General features: G+C 32.9%; 1 protein-coding gene across 1 annotated transcript in view; it reads left to right on the forward strand.

Moving 5' to 3' along the window:
• Positions 1-22,751, forward strand: part of CCDC178 (coiled-coil domain containing 178) — a 403,099-nt gene that overhangs the window by 144,191 nt on the left and 236,157 nt on the right. The window contains 4 exon segments of the mRNA XM_040632379.1: positions 11,323-11,385; positions 12,666-12,827; positions 14,384-14,497; positions 20,280-20,425. Coding sequence (XP_040488313.1) covers positions 11,323-11,385; positions 12,666-12,827; positions 14,384-14,497; positions 20,280-20,425 — 485 coding nt within the window.

Raw genomic sequence — 22,751 nt, forward strand, 5'->3', positions numbered from 1 at the left:
ATTCATGCATTCACCTCCTGAAGAGCATCTTGGTTTCTTCCAAGTTTTGGCAGCTATAAATAAAGCCACTATAAGTATCCATGTACAGGTTTTTATGCGGACGTAAAATTTCATCTCCTGTGGGTATGAATGAAGGAGCATGATGGCTGGATCTTATAATTAGTATATATTTAGTTTTGTAAGAAACTGCCAGAGTGCCTTACAAAGTTACTGTAACATTTTGCATTCCTACCAGCAGTGCATGAGAGTTTCTGTTATTCCAAATCCTTGCCAATAGTTGTTGTCAGTGATCAGGATTTTGGCCATTGTAATAGCCATGTAGTGATATTTCATTCCCCTGATGACACATTATGTATAGCATCTTTTCATATGCTTATTTGACATTGTATATCTTATTTGGTGACTTGTGTTTTAAGTTCTTTGCCCGTCCCCCCCGCCCCGTTTTTAAAGTATTCTCTACACCCAACATGGGGCTTGAACTCATGGTCCCAAAATCAAGAGTCCCGTGTTCTGCTGAGCCAGCTAGGTGCCCCAACATCTTCGACCCCCTTTTTAACGTATTGTTTTCTTACTGTTACGTTTTCAGAGTACTTCGTATATTTTGGATAACAGGTCTTTATCAGATTTGTCTTTTGCAAGTATTTACTCCCAGTTTGTGGTTTATCTTCTCGTTCTCTTGACTGTGGCTTTCATAGAGCTTAAGGTTTTAATTTTAATAAACCCAGCTTATCGATGATTATTATTATTTCTTTCACAGATCATACCTTTGGTGGTATATCTAAAAAGTTATTGCCATACCCAAGATCATCTAGGTTTTCTTTTGTTATCTTCTAGGAGTTTTATAGTTTTTTTGATGTATATTTACGTTTATGATCTATTTTGAGTTAATATTTGTGAAAGGTATAATGTGCATCTAGCTTCGTTTCTTTTTGCATATGGATGTCCAGTTGTTCTGGCATCATTTGTTGGAAATATTGTCTTTGTTCCATTGTGTTGTCTTTGCTTTCTTTTAAAGAACAATTTATTGTATTTCTGTGGGTCTGTGTGTGGATTCTTTTTTGTTCCAGCAATCTATTTATCTATTCTTTGCCAGTGCTGCACTGTCTTGAATAATGTAGCTTTATAGTATGTTTTCATCCCTCTTCCTTTTCTCTTTGTCAATAATGTGTTGGCTATTCTGACTCTTTTTCCTCTCCTTATAAATTTTAGAATCACTGTCAATATCCAGCTATGATACTGGTAGTGATTGAATTGAATTGTGTTAGGATGAACTGACTTCTGGACAATATTGAGCCTTCCTATGTATTAACATAGAATATCTCAACATTCATCTAGTTTTTTTAATTTCATTCATTAGAGTTTTAGAGTATTCCTTATATAGATCTTACACATATTTTGTTAGATTTAGAGTTAATTATTGCATTTTGGGGGAACTGATATAAATAATCATTGTGTTTTTAATTTATAATTTCACTTGTTCATTGCTAGCATATAGGAAAACAATGAAAGATTGTTTATTCACATTGTGTCCTGCATCTGTACATAATTGCTTATTATTTCCAGGAGTATTTTTGTTAATTCTTTTGGATTTTTAAATATCTGTGTTCACAGTCTGTGAACAAAGACAGATTTATTTATTCCTTCCAAATCTGTATATTTTTTACTTACTTTTTTTTTAATCAATGTATTTTCAAGGCTTTCCAGTATAAAATTGAAAAGGAATGTTGAGATGAATCATCCTTGCCTGTACCTGATCGTAGTGGAAAAGCTTTAGTTTCTCACCATAAACTTTTATGTTAGCTGTAGATTTTTTGTAAATATCCCAACCCCCCCTACCCCCCACAAACACATTTTAGTTCATTGAGGGTATTACGGTAATGCTGGTCTCGCAGAATGAGTTAGTAAGCATCCCTCTGCTCTGTCCTCTGAAAGAGATTGTAGAGATTTAGTATAATTTCTTCCTTAAATGTTTAATAGAATTCACTAATGAACCCGTGTGGACCTGATGCTTTCTGTTTTGGAAGGAAATTAATTATTAATTTCATTTCTTTAATAGCATATTTAGATGATCTACCTCTTCTTTTATGAGGTCTGGCAGATTATGTCTTTTAAGAAATTGTTCCATTTCATCAAGCTTATTTAATTTTTCAAAATAGAGTTTTTCATAGTATTCCTTTACTGTTCTTTCAGTATCCAAGGGATCTGTAGTGATCACTGCTTTCATTTCTGATATTAGTAATTTGCATCCTCTCTTTTTCTTAGTTTATGTGGCTTCAAGCTGATCAATTTTATTGATCTTTTCGAAGAACCACATTTTGATTTATTGATTTTTTTTCTTTCCTATGATTTTCTGCATCCAATTTCATTGATTTCTGCTCTTAATTCTTATTATTTCTTTTCTTCTGCTTAGTTTTGATTTAATTTTCTTTCCTTTTTCCAGTTAAGGTTGAAATTTAGATTATTGGTGTTAGGTCTTTCTTCTTTTCTAATATATGCATTCAGTGCTATAAATTTCTCTTAAAGCACTGCTTTTGCTGTATCCCACAAATTTTGATAAATTGTGTTTTTGTTTTTGTTTAGTTCAAAATATTTATAAATTTTTCTTGAGATTTATTCCATAGCCATATGTTTTTTAGAAATATGTTGTTTAATCTCTCTATATTTTGGGATTTTCCAATCAACTTTTTGTTATTGATTTCTAGTTTAATTCCATTGTGGTTTAAGAGCAAACATTGTATGATTTCTAGTTTTTAAACTGTCTTTAGGTGTTTGGGGATTACTTTCAATGCTAGAAAAAGACAATGTGTTATGTCCTTATAACGTTCTAGGCCATAGTAGTCTGATCTATAATTTTATAGTTTAGAAGGTTATGATTTTTTCTTGAGTTCCTTTTCAAATATTTGTAACAACCCTTAACTCTTCTTTAGAGAAAAATCTTGGCCCTCCCCTCAAATACTATCTGTTAATTTGTGAGACAAAGCTTATATCGGACCTTCATCTGAGCAAAGTAAAAATCAAAACCTTCTAAAAAACTTTCTCAGAGGTCATAAATTTTACCACTTCAGGCCTTCTTAGAGAACGTCAAGTTCAATTAACAATAAAATAGCTTTAATCAGCCAAAATGTGATTTGTGTACTATACAGCTTTTATCATGATTCTGATTGAAACAGATGATATTTTTAAATGGTTAGAAAATAGAGATTCTATGGGGCGCCTGGGTGGCACAGCGGTTAAGCGTCTGCCTTGGGCTCAGGGCGTGATCCCGGCGTTATGGGATCGAGCCCCACGTCAGGCTCCTCCACTAGGAGCCTGCTTCTTCCTCTCCCACTCCCCCTGCTTGTGTTCCCTCTCTCGCTGGCTGTCTCTATCTCTGTCGAATAAATAAATAAAATCTTAAAAAAAAAAAAAAGAAAGAAAAGAAAATAGAGATTCTAGTAATTTATTTTGATTCTTGAGGATTTATGCCTATTAGGCAAATATAAAGTGCATTACTCTTGACCCATGTACAGTAGCTTTTATTGAATTATAAGTTGACATTACATCCTTGACTTTTAACAAAAGTTGATGAAAGTAATGGTCAAAATGGATTATTGCTGCTTGGTTTTTTAAATTAATGAAAGAGGTAGTCATACTGTTCAAGGTGTTCAAAACTTATGCACTTAATTTGTGTTAGATTTAAGAACTAAGAAAAAACTTTTCTTGATAAAATTATATTCCTTCTCTTCTTAATAATTGGCACTCTCTTATATTTCATGTTTCCTTCTGGTTTAAGCAGCTCAGAAACTAAGAATCATTTATAGTATAGATTGTAAGCACAGTCACTCTTCTTTTCCCTTTCTGCGTTCCATATTTAATTTACAGTTTTGGTTATGTACTCTTTTACTTTTGTTTCAGTGTTTTTAATTTACTAAGATTCTTCCCTACTCCGTTCAGAAATAAAATACTTTGCCAGAGTTAGGTCAGAGGAAGCTTAACATTAAGTGTAATATTGGGAGCATTCACATTAATGGTACATATTTGCTGGGCAAAAGAGTTAAGGTACAGACAAAATAGAAACTGTGAAAGTATATTGGGATTTAGTTGTGTATCCCCTTAATCGAGCTTCAAAAAAGTTCATTTTCCTACCATATATTTGAGGGACTAAATGTACCTAAAAAAATGTGATAAAAATAAAGCATTGGGTACTCAACAGTTCTTGATGGTGAAAACAGTTCAGGACAAAATAAAACTTCATATACCTTGCTGGGAACATAACTTCCTTCCCAATTCTCCTGGATTAGAGTTTTGTTTGTCAGAAAAAAGGGGTAAATTGGCTCATTAGTATTTTCACTTAAATCTCTGAATTTTGTTTCTATTTTTTCCCTCCCTTTTCTAAGTGAAATTTGATTTTGTTGAAAGGAATGGATTTTGGAGTCAGATGTTTCTTAATTTGAATCCTGGTTCTGCTAATTATTTATTCAGAGAATATCGAGAATATTAACCATTAAGAGCTTAGGTTTGTGATCTCATAAATGAATGTGACAATATGTGTATTGTACCTTTGTATATATTCTATATAAAACATTTAACTTGGAGCCTGACAAATAATATTCAAAAGCATTGGGGATGAACAACATAAAAAACACTCCATAGAACGGGACTACCTTCACTCTTTAGGATAAAACAATAATTAATAACCGACTTGCACATTTAACTCTGGAATCTATCTCCTAATAAATATGTAGATTCTAAACAACACATTAAAAGTAGTAATAGCTATTTGTTGAATGCTTAATATGGGTGTTGCCTCAGGTAAACTATTTTATATGCATTGTCTTCTTTTACTCCCACAATAATTTTGTGGAAAAGAAATGTTAATCCCAATTTTATATATTTGAAAACTAATATTTGATAAATTTGAAAACATATTGATATAGCAACCATGATAACCTATACTCAGTATAAATTGGTAGAACCTTTCTGGAAAGTAGTTCATCAATATCTGTAAAAACTTTTTTTAATCTATTTTTAAAAATTTTTTATTATTGGGATGCCTGGATGACTCAGTCATTAAGCATCTGCCTTCAGCTCAGATCATGATCCCAGGGTCCTGGGATGGAGCCCCATATCAGAATCTGTGCTCAGCAGGAGCCTGCTTTTTCCTCTGCCTGTCACTCCCCCTGTTTGTGCTCACTCTCTCTCTCTCCCTGACAAATAAATAAATAAAAATCTTTACAATAAAAAAAAATATTGAAATATAAACAATATACAATATTAAATCAGTTTCAGGTACATGGAATGATTCAACACGTCTATGTATTACACAGTGCTGACCACTGTAAGTTTAATTACCATCTGCTACCATACAATGTTATTACAATATTATTAACTATATTCCCTATGCTGTATTTTCATCTCCATGACTTATTTATTTTACAACTGGAAATTTGTACCTCTTAATCCCTTTCAACTATTTATCACATCCACTCATGTTTTTTTTTCCTCTGGCAGCTACCAATCTGTTCCCTGTATTTACAAATCTGTGTTTTGTTTTGTTTTGGTTTGGTTCGTTGTTTGCTTGTTTTAAATTCCACATATAAGTAAAATCATATCGTATTTGTCTTTTTCTGTCTGACTTATTTCAGTTAGCGTGATGTTTTCTAGGTCCATCCATATTGGTGCAAATGGCAAGATTTCATCATTTCTTATGGCTGAGTAATATTCCATTGTATATATGTATACCACATCTTCTTTATCCATTCACCTATTGAAGGACACTGAGGTTGCTTCCATATCTTGGTTATTGTGAATAATGCTGCAAGGAACAAAGGGTGCATATATATTTTTGAATTAGTGTTTTTGCTTTCTTTGGATAAATACCCAATAGTAGAATTAGTGGATTGTATGGTATTTCTATTTTTGATTTATTGGGGAACCTCCATACTGTTTTCCATAGTGGTTGCACCAATTTAAATTCTCATTGACAGCATATGAGGCTTCCCTTTTCTCCATATTCTTGCCAACACTTGTTATTTCTTGTCTTTTTTATTTTAGCCTTCCTGACTGGTGGGAGGTCATATCTCATGGTTTTGACTTACATTTCACCGATGGTTAGTGATGTTGAGCATCTTTTCATGTGTCTGTTGGCCACTCGTGTATCTCTTTTGGAAACATGTCTACTTAGGTTTCCTGTCCATTTTTTAATTGGATTCTTTGGTTTTTTGGTGTTGAGTTGTAGAATTCCTTTTTATACTTTGGATATTACCCCTCATTGGATCAACATTTGAAAATATCTTCTCCAGGCATTCAGTAAATGACTTTTCATTTTGGTGATGGTTTCCTTTGCTGTGAAAAAGGTTTTTATTTTGGTGTAGTCCCAAAGTTTATATTTGCCTTTGTTTCTTTTGCTTGAAGAGACATATTCATAAATTTGTTGCTATGACTGATGTACAAAAGATTACTACCTCTATTTTCTTTTAGGAGTTTTATTGTTTCAGGTCTAACATTTAGGTATTTAATCCATATTATTTTTGTTTTTGATGTAAGGTAGTGGTCCAGTTTTATTCTTTTGTGTCTAGTTATCCAGTTTTTGCCAACATCATTTATTGGAGAGAGCCTTTTCCTTATTACATATTTTTGCCTCCTTTGTCATAGATTAACTACCATCTAACCATGGATTTATTTCTGCACTCTGTATTCTGTTCCACTGATCTGTGTGTCTGTTTTTGCACCAGTACCAAATTGTTTTGATTACTATAGCTTTTTAGTATGTTTTGAAATCTGGAATTATGATACCTCCAGCTTTGTTCTTTCTCAAGATTACTTTGGCTACTAGACTCTTATGATTCCATACAAATTTTAGGATTATTTGTTCTAGTTCTTTGAAAAATACTATTGGTATTTTGATAGGTATTGCATTAAATGTGTAGAGTAGTAACTTTGTGTAGCATAGATATTTTAACAATATTAATTTTTCCAGTTAATGAGCATGGTATATCATTTCATTTGTCTTGTCTTCACTTTCTTTCATCAATGTCATACAGTTTTCAGAGTATAGGTCTTTTACTTCCTTGGTTAAATTTATTCCTGATATTTTATTATTTTTGATACAATTTTAAATGGGATTGTTTTCTTAATTTCTTATTCTGCTACTTTATTATTAATGTATAGAAGTATAACAGATTTATATGTATTATTTTGCATCCTGCAACTTTACTGACTTCATTTATTAGTTCTAATAATTTTTTGGTAGAGTCTTTAGGGTTTTCTCTATATATTATTATGTCATCTGAAAATAGTGACAGTTTTACTTCTTCTTTAACCAGTGTGGATACTTTATATTATTTTTTCTTGTCTGATTGTTGCAGTTAGGACTTTCAGTACTATGTTGAATAAAAGTGGTAAGAGTGGACATCCTTGTCTTATTCAATTTTTCACCATTGAGTATGATGTTAGCTATTGGTTTGTCATGCCTTTATGTTGAGGTATGTTCCCTCTAAACCCACTTTGTTGAGAGTTTTTAATCATGAACAGATGTTGGATTTTGTCAAATGTTTTTTCTGCATCTGTTGAGATGATCATATGGTTTTTATCCTTCATTTTGTTCATGTCATGTATCATGTTGACTGATTTGTGAATATTAAACCAATATATATAGAGAACTTTAAATACATTTGTAATCTATAGTTAATTAACATTATTTCTAAAAACGAGGACTTAAAGAAAATCACCAGGTAACAAAGATGAACAAAGGCTACAAAGATAAATGTTAAGTATGTTTATAATAGTTACATAATAACAAGAAGAAAATATGTTCCAGGAGGATAAGAATTGTTTGCTTTGTACACTGGGGCATCTCAATGTCTAGAACACTGCTTAAAACAAAGTAGATATTCAGTAAATGTTTATGGAAAGCATGAATACATAGTTAACATATATTGGGAAAACTGAATAAACAAATTTTTTCAGTAGTAGAATAGTTGTTAAAATATGTGAGTACAAGAATAAATTGTAAATTCATTCAGTTTTTAGTTTTAAAAAATGGGACTTTTGGGGTTTTTTAGTGGCTGAGAAAGATCTTACTAGGTTGATTCTACCAAACAACAATTTTCATGCCTGGACCTAAAAAGGAATACACCAAAAAGTCACAATGCATATCTCTGGGTTTGTAGATTCAGGTTAATTTTACTTTTTGTAATTTAAAAATGTTTCCACGAAAAGAACCCCATATATTTTCATAGGAAAAAAAGGTGAAATATTACCCTCCTGTTTATTTTTGGAAAGAATCAGTTTGGGCTGCTACCTGGACTTTTTGTTAGGATTCGGCCACTAAATAGTACTCTAACAACGTAGAGCCAGAGCTTCTCTGTCCCACTGATTCAGTCCAACTCAGTTATTTGCAGAAACACTAAATTTTTCTTTATGACTATAACTCTTACTTTTAAAGTCTATTTATTTTTGTCCTGGTCTCAGAACTTTTATAATTATTTGAATTCTCCAACTTTTGTCTTAGCTCCCCTCCACCACTGGAAAGCAGACTGATGCTACTTCCTTGATTCTGAGCTTATATCTATTTATATTTAGTATTTACTCCTCTTTTCTCTTTAAAAGCGAGTTTCTGGACACACAGCATCATTACATTGCTCTTCTTTGTCCTAGCCTAAGAGTCTCTTCCAGTATAATAGCTCTTTGCTGCCACCTTCTGGTTTTTGGCTGCTAAAGCCCTGCAGGCAGCAGGTCAAAGGTGACTATTTTAGTGTGGGCTCTTCCCAGCATCTGAGAATGCTCCCCCTTTTCTTTGGCTTCTTTCGAGCTCTTCAGAGTGATCTTTTGATATATTTCATTCTCCAAAACCAGAGTTAACTAATTGTTACAGCGACTTTATGTCCCCAAAGCCAAAATTTTTTACTAACTTTTTACAGAGAAAGCTTGTTGACCTCTGAATATAAGAATAGCCAAGTATAGGGGGCAGCCACAGCATTTGTGGATGAAGAAAGTACCAAAAGCAGTAATAAGCATGGAAGAGGCTGCCTTCCCCCAAAGCAGAGTAAGGTCTTACTGGAGAGAGTGTGGCTGTGTCTCAGTGGATGACCATAAGCAGCCACCTGCCAGATGCCAGAGAATTTGATGGAGGTTAAATGGAGTTTGAATGGAGTTTCTGGGTAGAGAACATGGCTGGAGGGTAAGCACCATTGGTTTTCCACATACCAGCTGGCAACGATTCTACAGAAAGAATAAAATAACTGGAATCAGAACAAGGATGTGAATGAAGCACCTTGCTGCAACCTCGTAAGCCCCTCCACTGCCCTCTATTAACACAGCCTAACTTAACTCCAGCTGGGAAAAGAAAACTGTTCACATACACAGCTCCAGCATCTCAAATTAGAGTTAAAAGAGTGGATTTAGAACTAAGAGGCAATAATTAGATAACTGACACAAATACATAGTTCACATGCAAATTTCTCTAATTCAGTTGGTTTCTATATGTAACTTAGCCCCATGCATTGTATTTATCTCATAACTTTTGAGTCTCCTTTCATCTTAGAGTCTCCTACATTTAAAAAAAAATTGTCTTTCATTACATTGACATTTGTTGAAGAGTCTAGGCCTAGTTGCAGAACATCTCTCGCTATGGATTTATTTTTTGTTTGCTCATGATTAAGATTCAGGTTAAACACTTTTGGCAGTAATATTACATAGTGAAACATCACAAAGCACGTAGTGTAAGTTTGTCTCATTACTAGTGATAATAATTTGATCATTTGGTTAAAGTGATGACGAACAGATGTATTCATTTTTCCTGTTGTAATTATTATTAATAAATACTCAACTGAGTAATATTTTAAGAACAGGCAATTGCCTTTGTTTCATATATATATATGTGTGTGTGTGTATATATATATATATATACTTCAATTTAGCATCTATTGTTAATTCTTGGTTGAATCCATTATTGTAATAGTTGTGGAAGGGCAGTTGTTGTGGGCTTTTATTCCCTTTACAATGAACTGGCAATGAGAACTGAAAAGCTGGGTTGCAAGCCACGTTCATAAAAGTGGCAGTCTTCTTTCAGTTCTGATTCAGGCACTTATGTCTGCATTTCCTACCACTTCACCTGTTTCCCCATGTCTCAGGAAAACATCTTATAGGCCTGGTTTCATTCTCCATCTTTAACATGCTGTTTATAAATAAGAATATGTGTGATTATGATATTTTAATGGATCTTGAGTTTCTCATTATATAAAGAGATTTTTTTTAAAAACATATTTTTGGGGGCGCCTGGGTGGCACAGCGGTTAAGCGTCTGCCTTCGGCTCAGGGCGTGATCCCAGCGTTATGGGATCGAGCCCCACATCAGGCTCTTCCGCTATGAGCCTGCTTCTTCCTCTCCCACTCCCCCTACTTGTGTTCCCTCTCTCTCTGGCTGTCTCTAGCTCTGTCAAATAAATAAATAAAATCTTTAAAAAAAATAAATAAATAAAAACATATTTTTGAGTTTGAAAGAACCTAAAACTTTTACAGTTTAATTACCCAACCTAGGAACCAAAAGCAGTTTGTTATTTGTTAATGCATTTATTCAACACTTTATTTAGGAAATGTTTTTACAACTACTATATAACTGTGTCATTCTCCAGCCTCTCTTCTTGAACATTTTCAATAATAGTTCAATTGGTATTTTACTAAGAAGACCACACTCTATCTGTTGTGTTAAGTCTACAGTCTTATGTATCCATTTAATCCTGATATTGTTTTTAGCAGCTACACAATTCATATTGCGTAATTAAAAGGCAGTAATTCTGATTGTGTGGTAATGTCAAATATAACTATGGAGAGTTTAAATCTCCATATTTTTTCCCACTAACTTCCAAGGAATGTTTTTTTTTAAGAAAAAAATTTATTCTTGCCAAATGGAGAACCTGATCACATTTTACAAACTTCAAACTTGAATCGTGTCTACCTTGTTTTCAAAATTGAATGTGTGCCTTCTGGAAAGTAATATTAAAAACAAACTGATAGTTTTTAAAAAGAGGAGTTGAAGACTCATTAGTTTTCCCTTTTTGGTTACTTTGGTATTTTAGTTCCGGCTTATAGAGTACAAACTGAACTGAACTGAAATTCTGTATTCTTTTTCTTGGGGTTGTATCACTTTGCTTCAAATAACATCAGGAGTTTTGTTTGGTTGGTTGGTTGGTTGGTTTTGGTTTTTTTATAATACTCAATTTTTAATGAATATTTTACTCTCTATTAGAAGTAAAATGTATCTTGTGTTAGCAATTGTCTTTAATAATGTTTTCTGATATTCTATAAATAAAACCTCCTTTTCTAAATGTTTGATAATTTGTAGGGTAGAGAAGAATTCTTGAAAAAACTCACACGAGGTAGAGTGGCTAATGGAATGATGATTCAGGTAATCCTAATTTGGTTTCAATATTTTATTCTTCCTTTAATTTGCATTTTACTTAGCATTTTAAATTTGCCTGTAATGAGGCATCTTTTCACTACTTGGTTTGCAAGCCAGCAGTTTTCTCTCCTTAGCTGATGACAGTTGCCCTCTGTGTACGACTAGCAGTGTCTGATCATGCATAAAGAAACTGACCTCCCATACACATATCTCATTTTGTGGCTTAATGGGAATTTCTGCCAGTCTAGTAAAAGGGCAGTGAGATCTTATTCCTAAGTGTCTCTTTAGTTTGCTTTGTGATGATGTTATGTTTTCTTTACTTTTAGTGCCTTTCAATGGAATTTCTTTAACACTGAAAGAAAAATATGCTATGATATTTCTATATAAAGATTTTGAAATTAAATTACTATAACTAGCAAAATCAATTTTAATTTTTTTTATCTTTATCTACCACCTGCATATCCTCTGGAACCAGGGTTGGGTGTTTTGATCCTTGTCATGTTTCTAGAATGCCTCCCTTTCAGAAATACAGAAATATTTAAAATTATGAAAATAAAATCAAGAGGCAAAACAGTTCAAAACAGTGTCATTTTATACACTTATTTGAGATTATCTGGACCTCTGGTCTTCTTTTAAATAAACACAAATTGTGATTTCTTCTGTTAGGAAATTTGGGGTTTTCAAACATATAAAAACAGTGTTCTCTACTTCTATATGCTGATAATGCCAAATTTTCTGATTTATTTTTCTATGAATATATATGTTCAATAATTCTATAATCTTCTAGTCCTTTCTGCTTAATATTTTGTCATTAACTTCTTGTTCATTGGTTTTATTGGATCTTAGATTACAGGAATTACATATATTTCAATATTTGTTGTTAGTGTGCTTTTTAACCTTATTATCTTCCAATACTTACTTAAGAATGTTTGATTTTTATTGTCTATATTAAATTTTTCTCTCATTTTTTCTAATAATAACTATGCATTTTATAATTTTGCTATTTTCTTACCTGTTGCTTTTTATAGTGGCATATTTTTTTTAAAATTTTCAGATAACAACAAACATTACTGCCTGGCTCAGGATTGAGACTCAATAAATGTTTAAATTCTTTTTTAAGTTTTAATTCCAGTCAGTTAACATACAATGAAATATTAGTTTAAGGTGTACAATATAGTGATTCAACAATTCCATATGTCACCCTGTGCTCATTACAAGTGCACTCTTTAATCCCCATGTTTAGATAATTAATAACCGAATGAATTATTTTAAACCTTTGCTGGCAGAAAAATTTGTATTCCATTCAAGAAGAACAGATACTTGAGAGGCAGAAACTTTTGAAAGAGAAAGCAATGTGTGCTCTAGCACTGGCAGAGCTAGAGACACCTCTGATGGAACTAGAAGAAGATGCTATAAGAATCAGAACTATCTACAAAGAACATTCTGATGTAAGCATTTATTATTAATCCAGAAGCTAATTTCCGGGAATATTTAAGTCAATAAGTCATGTATGCGATTTTACATGATTACTTGGAATATTATGATGTCACATAGGAAGACATAAAAGCATGAACAAAGTACATATTTTACGACCACTCAACTGATCTATAGTGGAACTACATAGCAAGACTATTAATGCTATTACTGGAACCCCACAGTTTATATTAGAGTGTACTCAGGAAAAGCAGTTTTCAAATGAATGGGTAGTGATTTATCTGGTGTGATTGCCCACTATGTTAAGTTTAATTCAAAGTCTTCACTGCTTGTTAATAAAATGCTAAAGCTATGTTTGCTCAAATATAAAATATAATGCATCTTGACATTTTTATGGCAAATATTTGATGTATGTAGAAGAAGTTAAGACACCTAGGATGAAAAATAAAGCAAATGTCGATAAAATATTTTCAAAACAACAAGTTTATGGCAGTAACTGATATTGCTAGCCCTTCCCAAAGAAAAATTTAGTAGAAAAATATGTATGCATCATGTCATTAGTCTTTTGGAAAAGTAGAGGGTGTGGTAAGAGTTATATATTCTTGTCCTTAGATGCAGGGAGGACATACATATATTCATTTGGGCCATTTTGGCAACAGGATTTTTTTTCTTTGTAAATGATGATGTAATTTTATATTCTTAGTCTTTAATAATTTTCAGGGTTTTTTTTCAATTTAAAAAGCTTTATGATTTATAAAATGTTCTCATTATGAAAGTTTATTTTGATCTTCAAAGTCTTCCTATGAAATAGCCAAGACAGAGTTTATCTGGATCATAGACTTCAGAAAACTTGGGCCTAAAAGCATGAAGCTACTTGTACCAGACCATAAAACATGGCAACAACAAATTCTGAGTATACTGCTATACTCAGGGCTTGTAATTGCTTATCCTAGAGCTCATGTAATGAATATATGACCAGTACTAACACCTAGTGAGATAAATGATTTTAATAATGGCTCCTCCTTACATTAGTGATAGAAATTTATTAATTGCTTTAAAAGCCTCAGTATAATCATCTGAGTATAATGAATTCCTGAAAAGATTAATGACTTTTATTCCCCCTTATTTTATAGTAGCCATTGTTTTATCTCATAGTTCAGTAATCATTTTTGTTTTTATTATATTTTAATAGTTTATAAATCATAAGAACTATCAGTTTAACACAAACTCTTGAAAACATTAATAAGTTTTTATGTACTTTTGGTAATGATTGCTGACAATTTGTATTTGGAGTTTTAATTCTGGTTAAGATATTTTAAATATCATGGTGAAAATGTACAATTTCTATGTGAGCTTCTTGGTTTTTGTTAGTTAGCTAAAATTGGATAGATTTTGGTTTTCTCCGATAATTCAAATGGACTACTGGGATGTAGATATCATATGTGGTCCTTTTCCTTTATACCAAAATATATATAGTTATTATTAAAATAGTCACTTGGGAACTATTTGGCCTAAACCAGGATAATTGGATTGCAAATGCTGCACATCTTAATTTCTGAATGTCTTCTAGACATTAAATGATATAATTGAGAGGAGAGACTATGTTAAAAGAAATGTGGAAAGAACTAAGCAAAAATTGCAAAGAAAGGGGAAGAAAACCCGTGATGCAATAATAGAAACTGAGGTAAGAAATTTAACATCAAAAATAATTATGAATTTACAACTTCTTTATGTCAATGAAAACTATTCAAGCAAATTTATTTTAGGTGGATGCCTCTCATTTCTAATTGGTTGCTCTATGTCGTTTCTACACACACACACACACACAGGCACACACAGGCACACACACACACACACACACACACAACACAGTCTCTGTGTCTTCATTTTTTCTCTCTTACACTGTTTTTCCCATTGTACTAGTGCATCCTCCTGTTAACCTCTCCTACAAAGTAGAGGTAGGAATTTGTATCGTACTAACTAGTACCGTGTTTCTACAGATGAGACCAATATACAGACTGAAACATCTGTTAATATCCAACATCTCAGTTTTACCCTCAAGCTGGTGTGTAGGCAGCATGAACAAATGGTCATATATCAAAGGGCTTCAGGGCTTTTTCCAAATTAGAAATATTTGCTCCCTGAAAATCTTCTTTAATATTCTGTCTTTAGAGAATCACTGGATATGGGGGAGTGGAGATAATCCATTGTCTTTAACTTGCTCTCCTCTGTATATACTTTAAAGGTCACATCAGTTGGATTTGTTGGTGGACAGCATGTTGGCTATGAGATAGAGGTGTAGGTGTAATCATATCATTTTTTAAAAAGTTTGTGCTAGGCCACAAAAGAAATGTAAAAATTATCAAGGAAAATAGTAATAATAATAACAACAGGTACTGGTATTTTACATGTCCTCTGTATACCAGGCATTATTTTAAGTGCTCAGACATATTAACTCATTTCAACCTCATAATAACTCTGTGAAGATTGTGCTATTATTATCCCCATTCTACAGTTGAAGAATCTAATGCCTTGTTTTTGAATTAACTTGTTCAGTTTCACACAGCTCATTAATGGTGGAGTTGAGATTCACTAAATCCAGTGCTGGCATTAGAGTCTGTGCTCCTAACCATTACATTATTCTGGTCAGATCATACAGGTTACTTTTGTTGAATACAATGAAGCAAAATCAGAGCTCAATAGCAAAAAAAGTAGAGCAAAAAGAAAACAGATTACTGGAAATATTTTTTAAATTACATTTTTTTGCATTATCTGCTTCTGTGTTAAGGAATATTTAGAAGCACAAATTATTTATAAATGACTGATGGTAAACTATACAGCAAAATTTATGGAACAGACCAAGGTAATACGTTAGTATTACCAACAAATTATGTTGGTAAGAAAAACTTAAAGTACTTAGCATATCTATAAGGACAGAAGGAAGATAAAAACAGCTATGGGAAAAATTAAAAGAGACATAATTATATATAGTAGTGGAAGAAAGAATGCTATTTTGCATAGAAGTTTGTTTTAAAATTTAGATGAAGTATATAATTTATTTATAAAATACAAATAATGAAAACTGGGTAAAGAGGGAAAATCACAACAAGAGTAGAGTAAAAATTATAGGATAAATGTAATTTATCTATACCACTAACCACAAGAACAAGCACAGGGGTGCCTGGGTGACTCAGTCAGTTAAGCCTCTGACTCTTGATTTCAGTTCAGGTCATGATCTCAGGGTAGTGAGCTTGAGCCCCACATTGGACTCCATGCTGGGCATGGAGCCTACTTGAGATTCTCTTTCTTCCTCTCCCTCTGCCCCTCTCCCCCAGCTTGCACGTATGTGTACTCTCTCTCTCAAAAAGAAAAAAAAAAATCATATACAAAAAAAAAAAAAGAACAAGCCCAAATACTTTACAGGCCTCCTTATAAAAACCAGATACAGACCATAAGAAAGTATTGAAAGCTTCTAAATTCATTCTGTAATAATATAATTCTGAAACTGTAACTGAAAAATACTAGCTTCAAAAAGAAATCTATAGGTGATCTCACTTATGAACACAGATGACAAACTCTTAAATATAGCAGTGAATTGAGTTTTTACAATGTGATTAAAAAGCATGTATTATGCAAAGTAAGATTCCACTGAAGAATGTGAAGATGAGTCAACATAAACAAATGTACAGCTGACACTTGAACAATGCAGGGTTTAGGCGGTGCCAGCCTCCACATAATCGAAAATCCACGTGTAACTTTTGACTCCCCCAAAACTTAACTACTAATAGCCTACTGTTGATTGGAAGCTTTACTGATAACAATAGTTGATTAGCAAATATTTTAGATGCTATAGATATTATATACTATATCCTTATATTAAAGTATGCTGGACAAAAGAAAATGTTATTAGAAAAATCATAAAGAAGAAAAAATACATTTACAGTAGTGTGCTGTGAAAAATCTGCATGTAAGCAGACCTGCACAGGTCAAACCTGTGTTGTTCAAGGATCAACTGTACTAATAAAATTCAGTACATTTACAGAAATGAAAGACAATTAACCTAAAATATTTAATAAAACACTATAGCCAGTAATGATTTTCCAAAAGTCTTTTAACTATGTAGAAATAGAATGAAAACATCCTTACATTGATAATATGTTATAGTGTGTCTACCAGTATTTTCCAGCAAACGTTATACTTAATGGTGAAACATTAAAAGTATTTCCATTAAAATCAGGAACAAAAACATTGAGACAAGCTCCTACTACTCAACATACTACTGTTATTGACAACAAATTACTGGAACACATGTCACGAAGGTAAAACATATGTGTTGAACATGGCAATGGAAAACCACCCGGTTCTCATGTCCACATCTAAATACTAGTTTCCAAAAATATTAACTAAAAATTGCCAAAGGTGGTATGTCTAATAAATATAACAAGTTTCAATGAAAAATATGGCTGAACACTTTCTTTGTGTGTGTGCTCAATATGATAGAAGGTACCAGGAGTTGAAGGGCTAGAGGAGAAGGGTTAATTTTCTTTTATTTTTCTTTCTAATAAGTTTGTCTTTCCATTTACTAGTAAGCACTTGAGATATATTAAACTGTTGGGATTTGCTGGAATTGGGGAAGTAAAAGGAGAGCTTTGTTTACTCAAGAAGTACATCATCTTGTTGGGGAGCAGACAAGGACACAGAGAGCATTAATACACTGTGAGCAAAGCCATGACAGCAGTATAATGAGGTAGAGAAGTGTCATGGAGGAGGAAACCTGACTGAACTAAGGGAATTGGGAAGGTTTTTCAGAGGAAGTTATATCTAAAAATGAGAACTACTAATGGAGTAAATGAAGGTTTAAATACTTAACATTTCTATGATGTTGTGTAGAATAGAGAAGATGTACAAAAAGCCTTAAAAAATTATTGTGACTGGAGGTACTTATTATTATTATCATTATATAATTTTTAAATTGATGAAGAAATGAAGTGACATTTTAGAAACAGGTATTGCTTGCAAAGCAAAGCAATCATGGAATAGTACTATGTGTTTGTGGAATTGCAAGTATTTTGGTATAACCAGAGAGCAGGGAACCTATTATAAGAGTGAAAAGAGATGAAGCTAGTGAGATGGGCAATATACAGGTGAAGAAATGCCTTATGCGCCATGCTGTTGAACCCCAAACTATTGTAATGTCAAACATCGTTAATAGCACTTATTAAGTACTTTTATGCTAATAGGTGTACAAGCCATACTGTAGACCCTGTTTCTGTCTTCTGATAACTTAAGTTCTAAGACAAATAATTTTTAAGACAAATAATTTTATCTTCGCCGCATGGGCCATTACTGAATTATTACTATCTTTACCCCCAAATTAAATCTTAGGCGTAGATTCTAAACTTACTATGTTTAGATAATTTAAAAAATAAATCTAAATAAAAATATTAAAATCTTAAATTCTTAATCTAAAATCTTAAAAAAATCTTAAATAAAAATTAAAAATATAATTTGAAATTAATAATTGAGAATCTGAATATAATCTTTATTACCTAATATTACCTAATATGAAAAATGTTGTATACTAAAACATTAATTAACTGCAGTTCAGATTTTTAGATTCTTCCAGGTCTGGACATGAAAGTACCCCTGGGTTGGAAAGCCTCCAAATTACTGAAGCCTGTGTCCCCCAGGAGAGAGAAAAAATAAGCCAAAGAATGGTCAGATTATAAATGTACTGTTTTATGCTTCTATTCCCATTTGCTCTGGTGGCAGTCAGCATTTATCAAAAGACTTAGAAATGGCCATTGGGGGGAGTCCCCAAACTTTTGCTCACTGCAGATGCGCAGATTTGTACTCCTGATTGACATATGACATCTAACAGCTTCTCTCTAGACTCAGCTCACTATAATGATGTTTCTGATATTTTTGATGCCGTGGAAGGGGATATGCTGTTTACATTTACCAAAGCCTCACTGATGGTACCTATTAAAGTGGCAAAATACCATTTTTTGCTTTTCATTGCTGTTTGCAGGAAGCACACTCTCTCTTTCGTTTAGTGTAGAGTCTTCTGACACCACCTTCAGCACTGCTGAATTGGCTGGTATGGTCTAAGTTGTTGATACCATTGCTTCTGATGTCTTCTGAGTTTCCTGTGAGAATCATCATTCTAGATTAAGGCATGAATTATGGAATCTGACTTAAAATTCAAGTTTAGTGATAGCATGCTGTACCCAGAGTTGTCCATCCTCTTTGACTCCTACCTACTTACACCTCTTCACACTTTTTTGGGGGATTGACTTTTCTCCCAGTAATAATATAATATAATATCCTGTTGGTCACATTGAAGAATCCTAGTCAGCCATCTTTCAACTACATTTATTAAAAACAAGCAAACCAAAAAAACCCCTCATTTATCAGTAGACTAATTCCAGAACTTTCAGAAAAAGAAAGAAACAAAGGGAAGGTATGAAAATCCAAATACAATACCCAGTGTTGAAAGTCATGGACAACAGCAGATTTTTATAGGAAAATAAATATAAAAGATTAACCTTCTTGAAATCTGTAAGAATAGAGAAAGAATCAGAGAGCATATGGGGTAAATGGAAGAAAATAAGAACAAAGGGAGCAGTTGATATCTGAAATCATTTGGGAGAGTAGCACTGATTAGAAGCAATGCCAAATGTGAGGAACAGCATTCAGTAAGTCAGTCATCCAATCAGTAAATCATTCAGTCAATATAAACATCAACAGTCATGAAAGGATCATGCAAAAAATAGAGGCAAAATCAAATCTTTAGTTTGGAATTGCACAGGCCAGCTTTGGGGAAGTGTGCTGGTATTAAATATTGGCTTCTTTTATTTGAAAGATCAGGACAATGTATATCCTTGCCCACCTTCAGTGTACACATTTGAAAACCAGTAATGATATGTTTATATATATATTTTTAAGATTTTATTTATTTGAGAGAGAGAGAGAGGGAGAGAGAGATATGAGCAGGGAGAGGGGTAGAGGGAGAAGCAGACTTCCCCACTGAGCAGGGAGCCCAATGCGGAATTCAAATCCCAGGACTCTGAGATCATGACCTGAGTCAAAGGCAGAGGCTTAACCAACTAAGCCATCCAGGCATCCCATCCACATGTCTATATTTTGGAAGGACATGCCTTTAAGGTGCGCTTGTATAGGGGCATATGGGGGGGAAGACAGTGCAAGGGAGAGAGGGGAAAAGGGAGACAGAGGAAGAGAGATGTGGGGAGAGAGACTATGTAGTTCTAAGCCATCTTTTAGACAATCTCATCAGATGTAACTATGGAGAAGAGAAAACATAAACCTAAGTTGTTACTTACACTGATAATAAGTTACTGTTTGCTTTTAATTGTTTACATGGCCAGATGTAATTGTGGCCTTAAGTTGCAAGGATTTGAAAATTCTAGTATTTAAAATGAAACATCCTTGAATTTATTTTCCAGGATAAACGCTCAATAATTTTTAGAGAAATAGAGAACACTAAAAGTAAAACAATTATTTATCATTCAAAAATAGATCAATTGAATAAAAAATTAAAAGAAAAAGAGAAAGAAAATATTATTTTTGCTCAGACACTTGGGAGTTTAAAGTAAGTACTTAAATTTTATCAAAATATTAAATGTTCAATTATTATTTATAAAAGAGATAAGACCAAATTTCTTTAAGGTTTATTCTTAAAATGGTCCATTATTTCCCATCATTATTTTATGTGGAGTAGCACATGTGATATTTGATTATTTTGGTTTAAACACATAAATTGTGGGGGCGCCTGGGTGGCTCAGTCAATTAAGCGTCAGACTCTTGGGCTCAGGTCTTGATCTCAGGTTTGTGAGTTTTAGTGCCACGTTGGGCTCCACCCTGGGCGTGGTGCCTACATAAAAAACAAACAAACATAAATTGCGTTCATTTTTTATTATTCCCCTGGGTTTTTTTTTTAAAGATTTTATTTATTTTTTGAGAGAGAGAGAGAGAGAGAGAGAGAGAGGGAGAGAGCATGAACAGGGAAGAGAATGAGAAGCAGACTCCCCGCTGAACAGGGCACCCCAGGCAGGGCTCAATCCCAGGACCCTGGGATCATGACCTGAACCAAAGGCAGACACTTAACCGACTGAGCCACCCAGGTGCCCCACTCTAGGTTTATTCTTATTTGAATAACTGGCAATGTTTGTTCTTTTCCAAGTATAAGAACTTTTATTAATTATGAAATTAATAATCTTTCCTGCTAATTTCGGTATTTCTCACTCACATGACACGGTTAATAATATATGGTTTTTCACCCAACATTTTTTGTTAAGTTTTGAGCTAATCTTTTAGAAATAGATATTCTGCAAAACCTTATGTAATTTGTTCATATTTATTGTCTTCAGAAACCTCTTATTTGGTCCCTTTACTAATCAGGGGGATACCTAACAAGGTTTAGTAAGGTCTTTCACTCAGAGAATGATCGTACTCTAAGACCTTTAGTGTTTCCATAAGACCCTCACTTAGAACTTAAATATTTTTCCTTTAATCCTTTTGGTTCTTACTTTTCTATTTTGTAATACATTGAGAACAGAGCTTGACGGACTACGGGAAGAATATGCATTGGTCACACTTAGGAATTATAGTTTGATTTAAATACGAAGGCTAACACAGCATTAGCAAAATCATAGCACTTGAGGGATAAAATGTCAGAAAAACAGTTATCCACAGCTTGATTACCATACCATCATAGAGTCAAGTCAGTGCACTCAACAAGGATTTATGTAATTGTTACTACAGGGTAAAAACTTATGTTAAAAATGATCATACAGCTTTATCTGAAAAATACAGTCATATTCAGTATATCGTGTAAGAAAGCAAGGAGATATGTTTATTTCGAAAGATATTCACGTTATTTAACATCTGTAAGAATATTTTGAGGCTCAGTGGTATAAGTCTAAAATTATATAATTCACATTAAACTTATAAAGTTTTAGTTTAAGAGTTAGTGAATTTCTTTTCTTTGGAATTCTTGTCATTTCAATTCTAACATTTTCTTCTATTCTGTGGCTAGATTATATTGCTTTGGGGACAAGAGTAGTCACCATGTCCCAGTGAATGAATTCCTTCTCTAAACCTGACAAAATTTTGCCTTCTCACAGGAAAGGGAGAAAAAGAATAGTTGATGCTGTGACATTGTTTATAGATTTATTAATTAACAATGATGATGGATAGTGTCAAATAATATTTGGAAAGGAAGATTATTGCAAATAAACTGTATTAGTAGTAATCTACTGGTATTTTCAATAGGTGACTGTATCAAGTTAATCATTACTTATTAAGAACCCACAGTGTGCCTAGTGCCAGACACCAAGAACAAAGAAATGACAAATGGGAAAATGCACCTTCAAGTATCTGAAGATAATTTTAGAAATATAAATTTGCATATGCAAAATGATTAAAATATGGTGATTAGAATAATAGCAATTAAAGCTGTCCTTGACTCTAATTTTTACAACTGTTTCTTAATTAGAATGTGAAAGGATTTAGACCAAGACCCATATGACATATGACTTCAGAGTTTATTCTTTTTATCACTATGAGAAAGGAAACACTTATTTTCATGCATAGATATACATATAAACATATATAGTCTATATAATGTATGTATGTGTGTGTATAATTAACTAATAAATATGCCATGTTGAATATAATCCAATCTCAAAATATTTAGTGTAGAGAACAAAGTATTTGTGGTCAAGATACAGTGATGTTTGCTGGGAGCAACTATGAGAATTTTTTGGCTCTGGTCATATTAGTTCTTCCCCATGTGAATTTCGTGGTTTCTATGTTCCATAATATTGATATTAGTGAATATTTATAGAGGATATCACATAAGAATTTTGGATGTTTTTGGTATGAATGATGAAGTGGAAAAAACATGGGCAAGACAG

Source organism: Ursus maritimus, unplaced genomic scaffold, assembly GCF_017311325.1.
Source record: "Ursus maritimus isolate PB19 unplaced genomic scaffold, ASM1731132v1 scaffold_18, whole genome shotgun sequence".
Classification (NCBI taxonomy): Eukaryota; Metazoa; Chordata; class Mammalia; order Carnivora; family Ursidae; genus Ursus; species Ursus maritimus.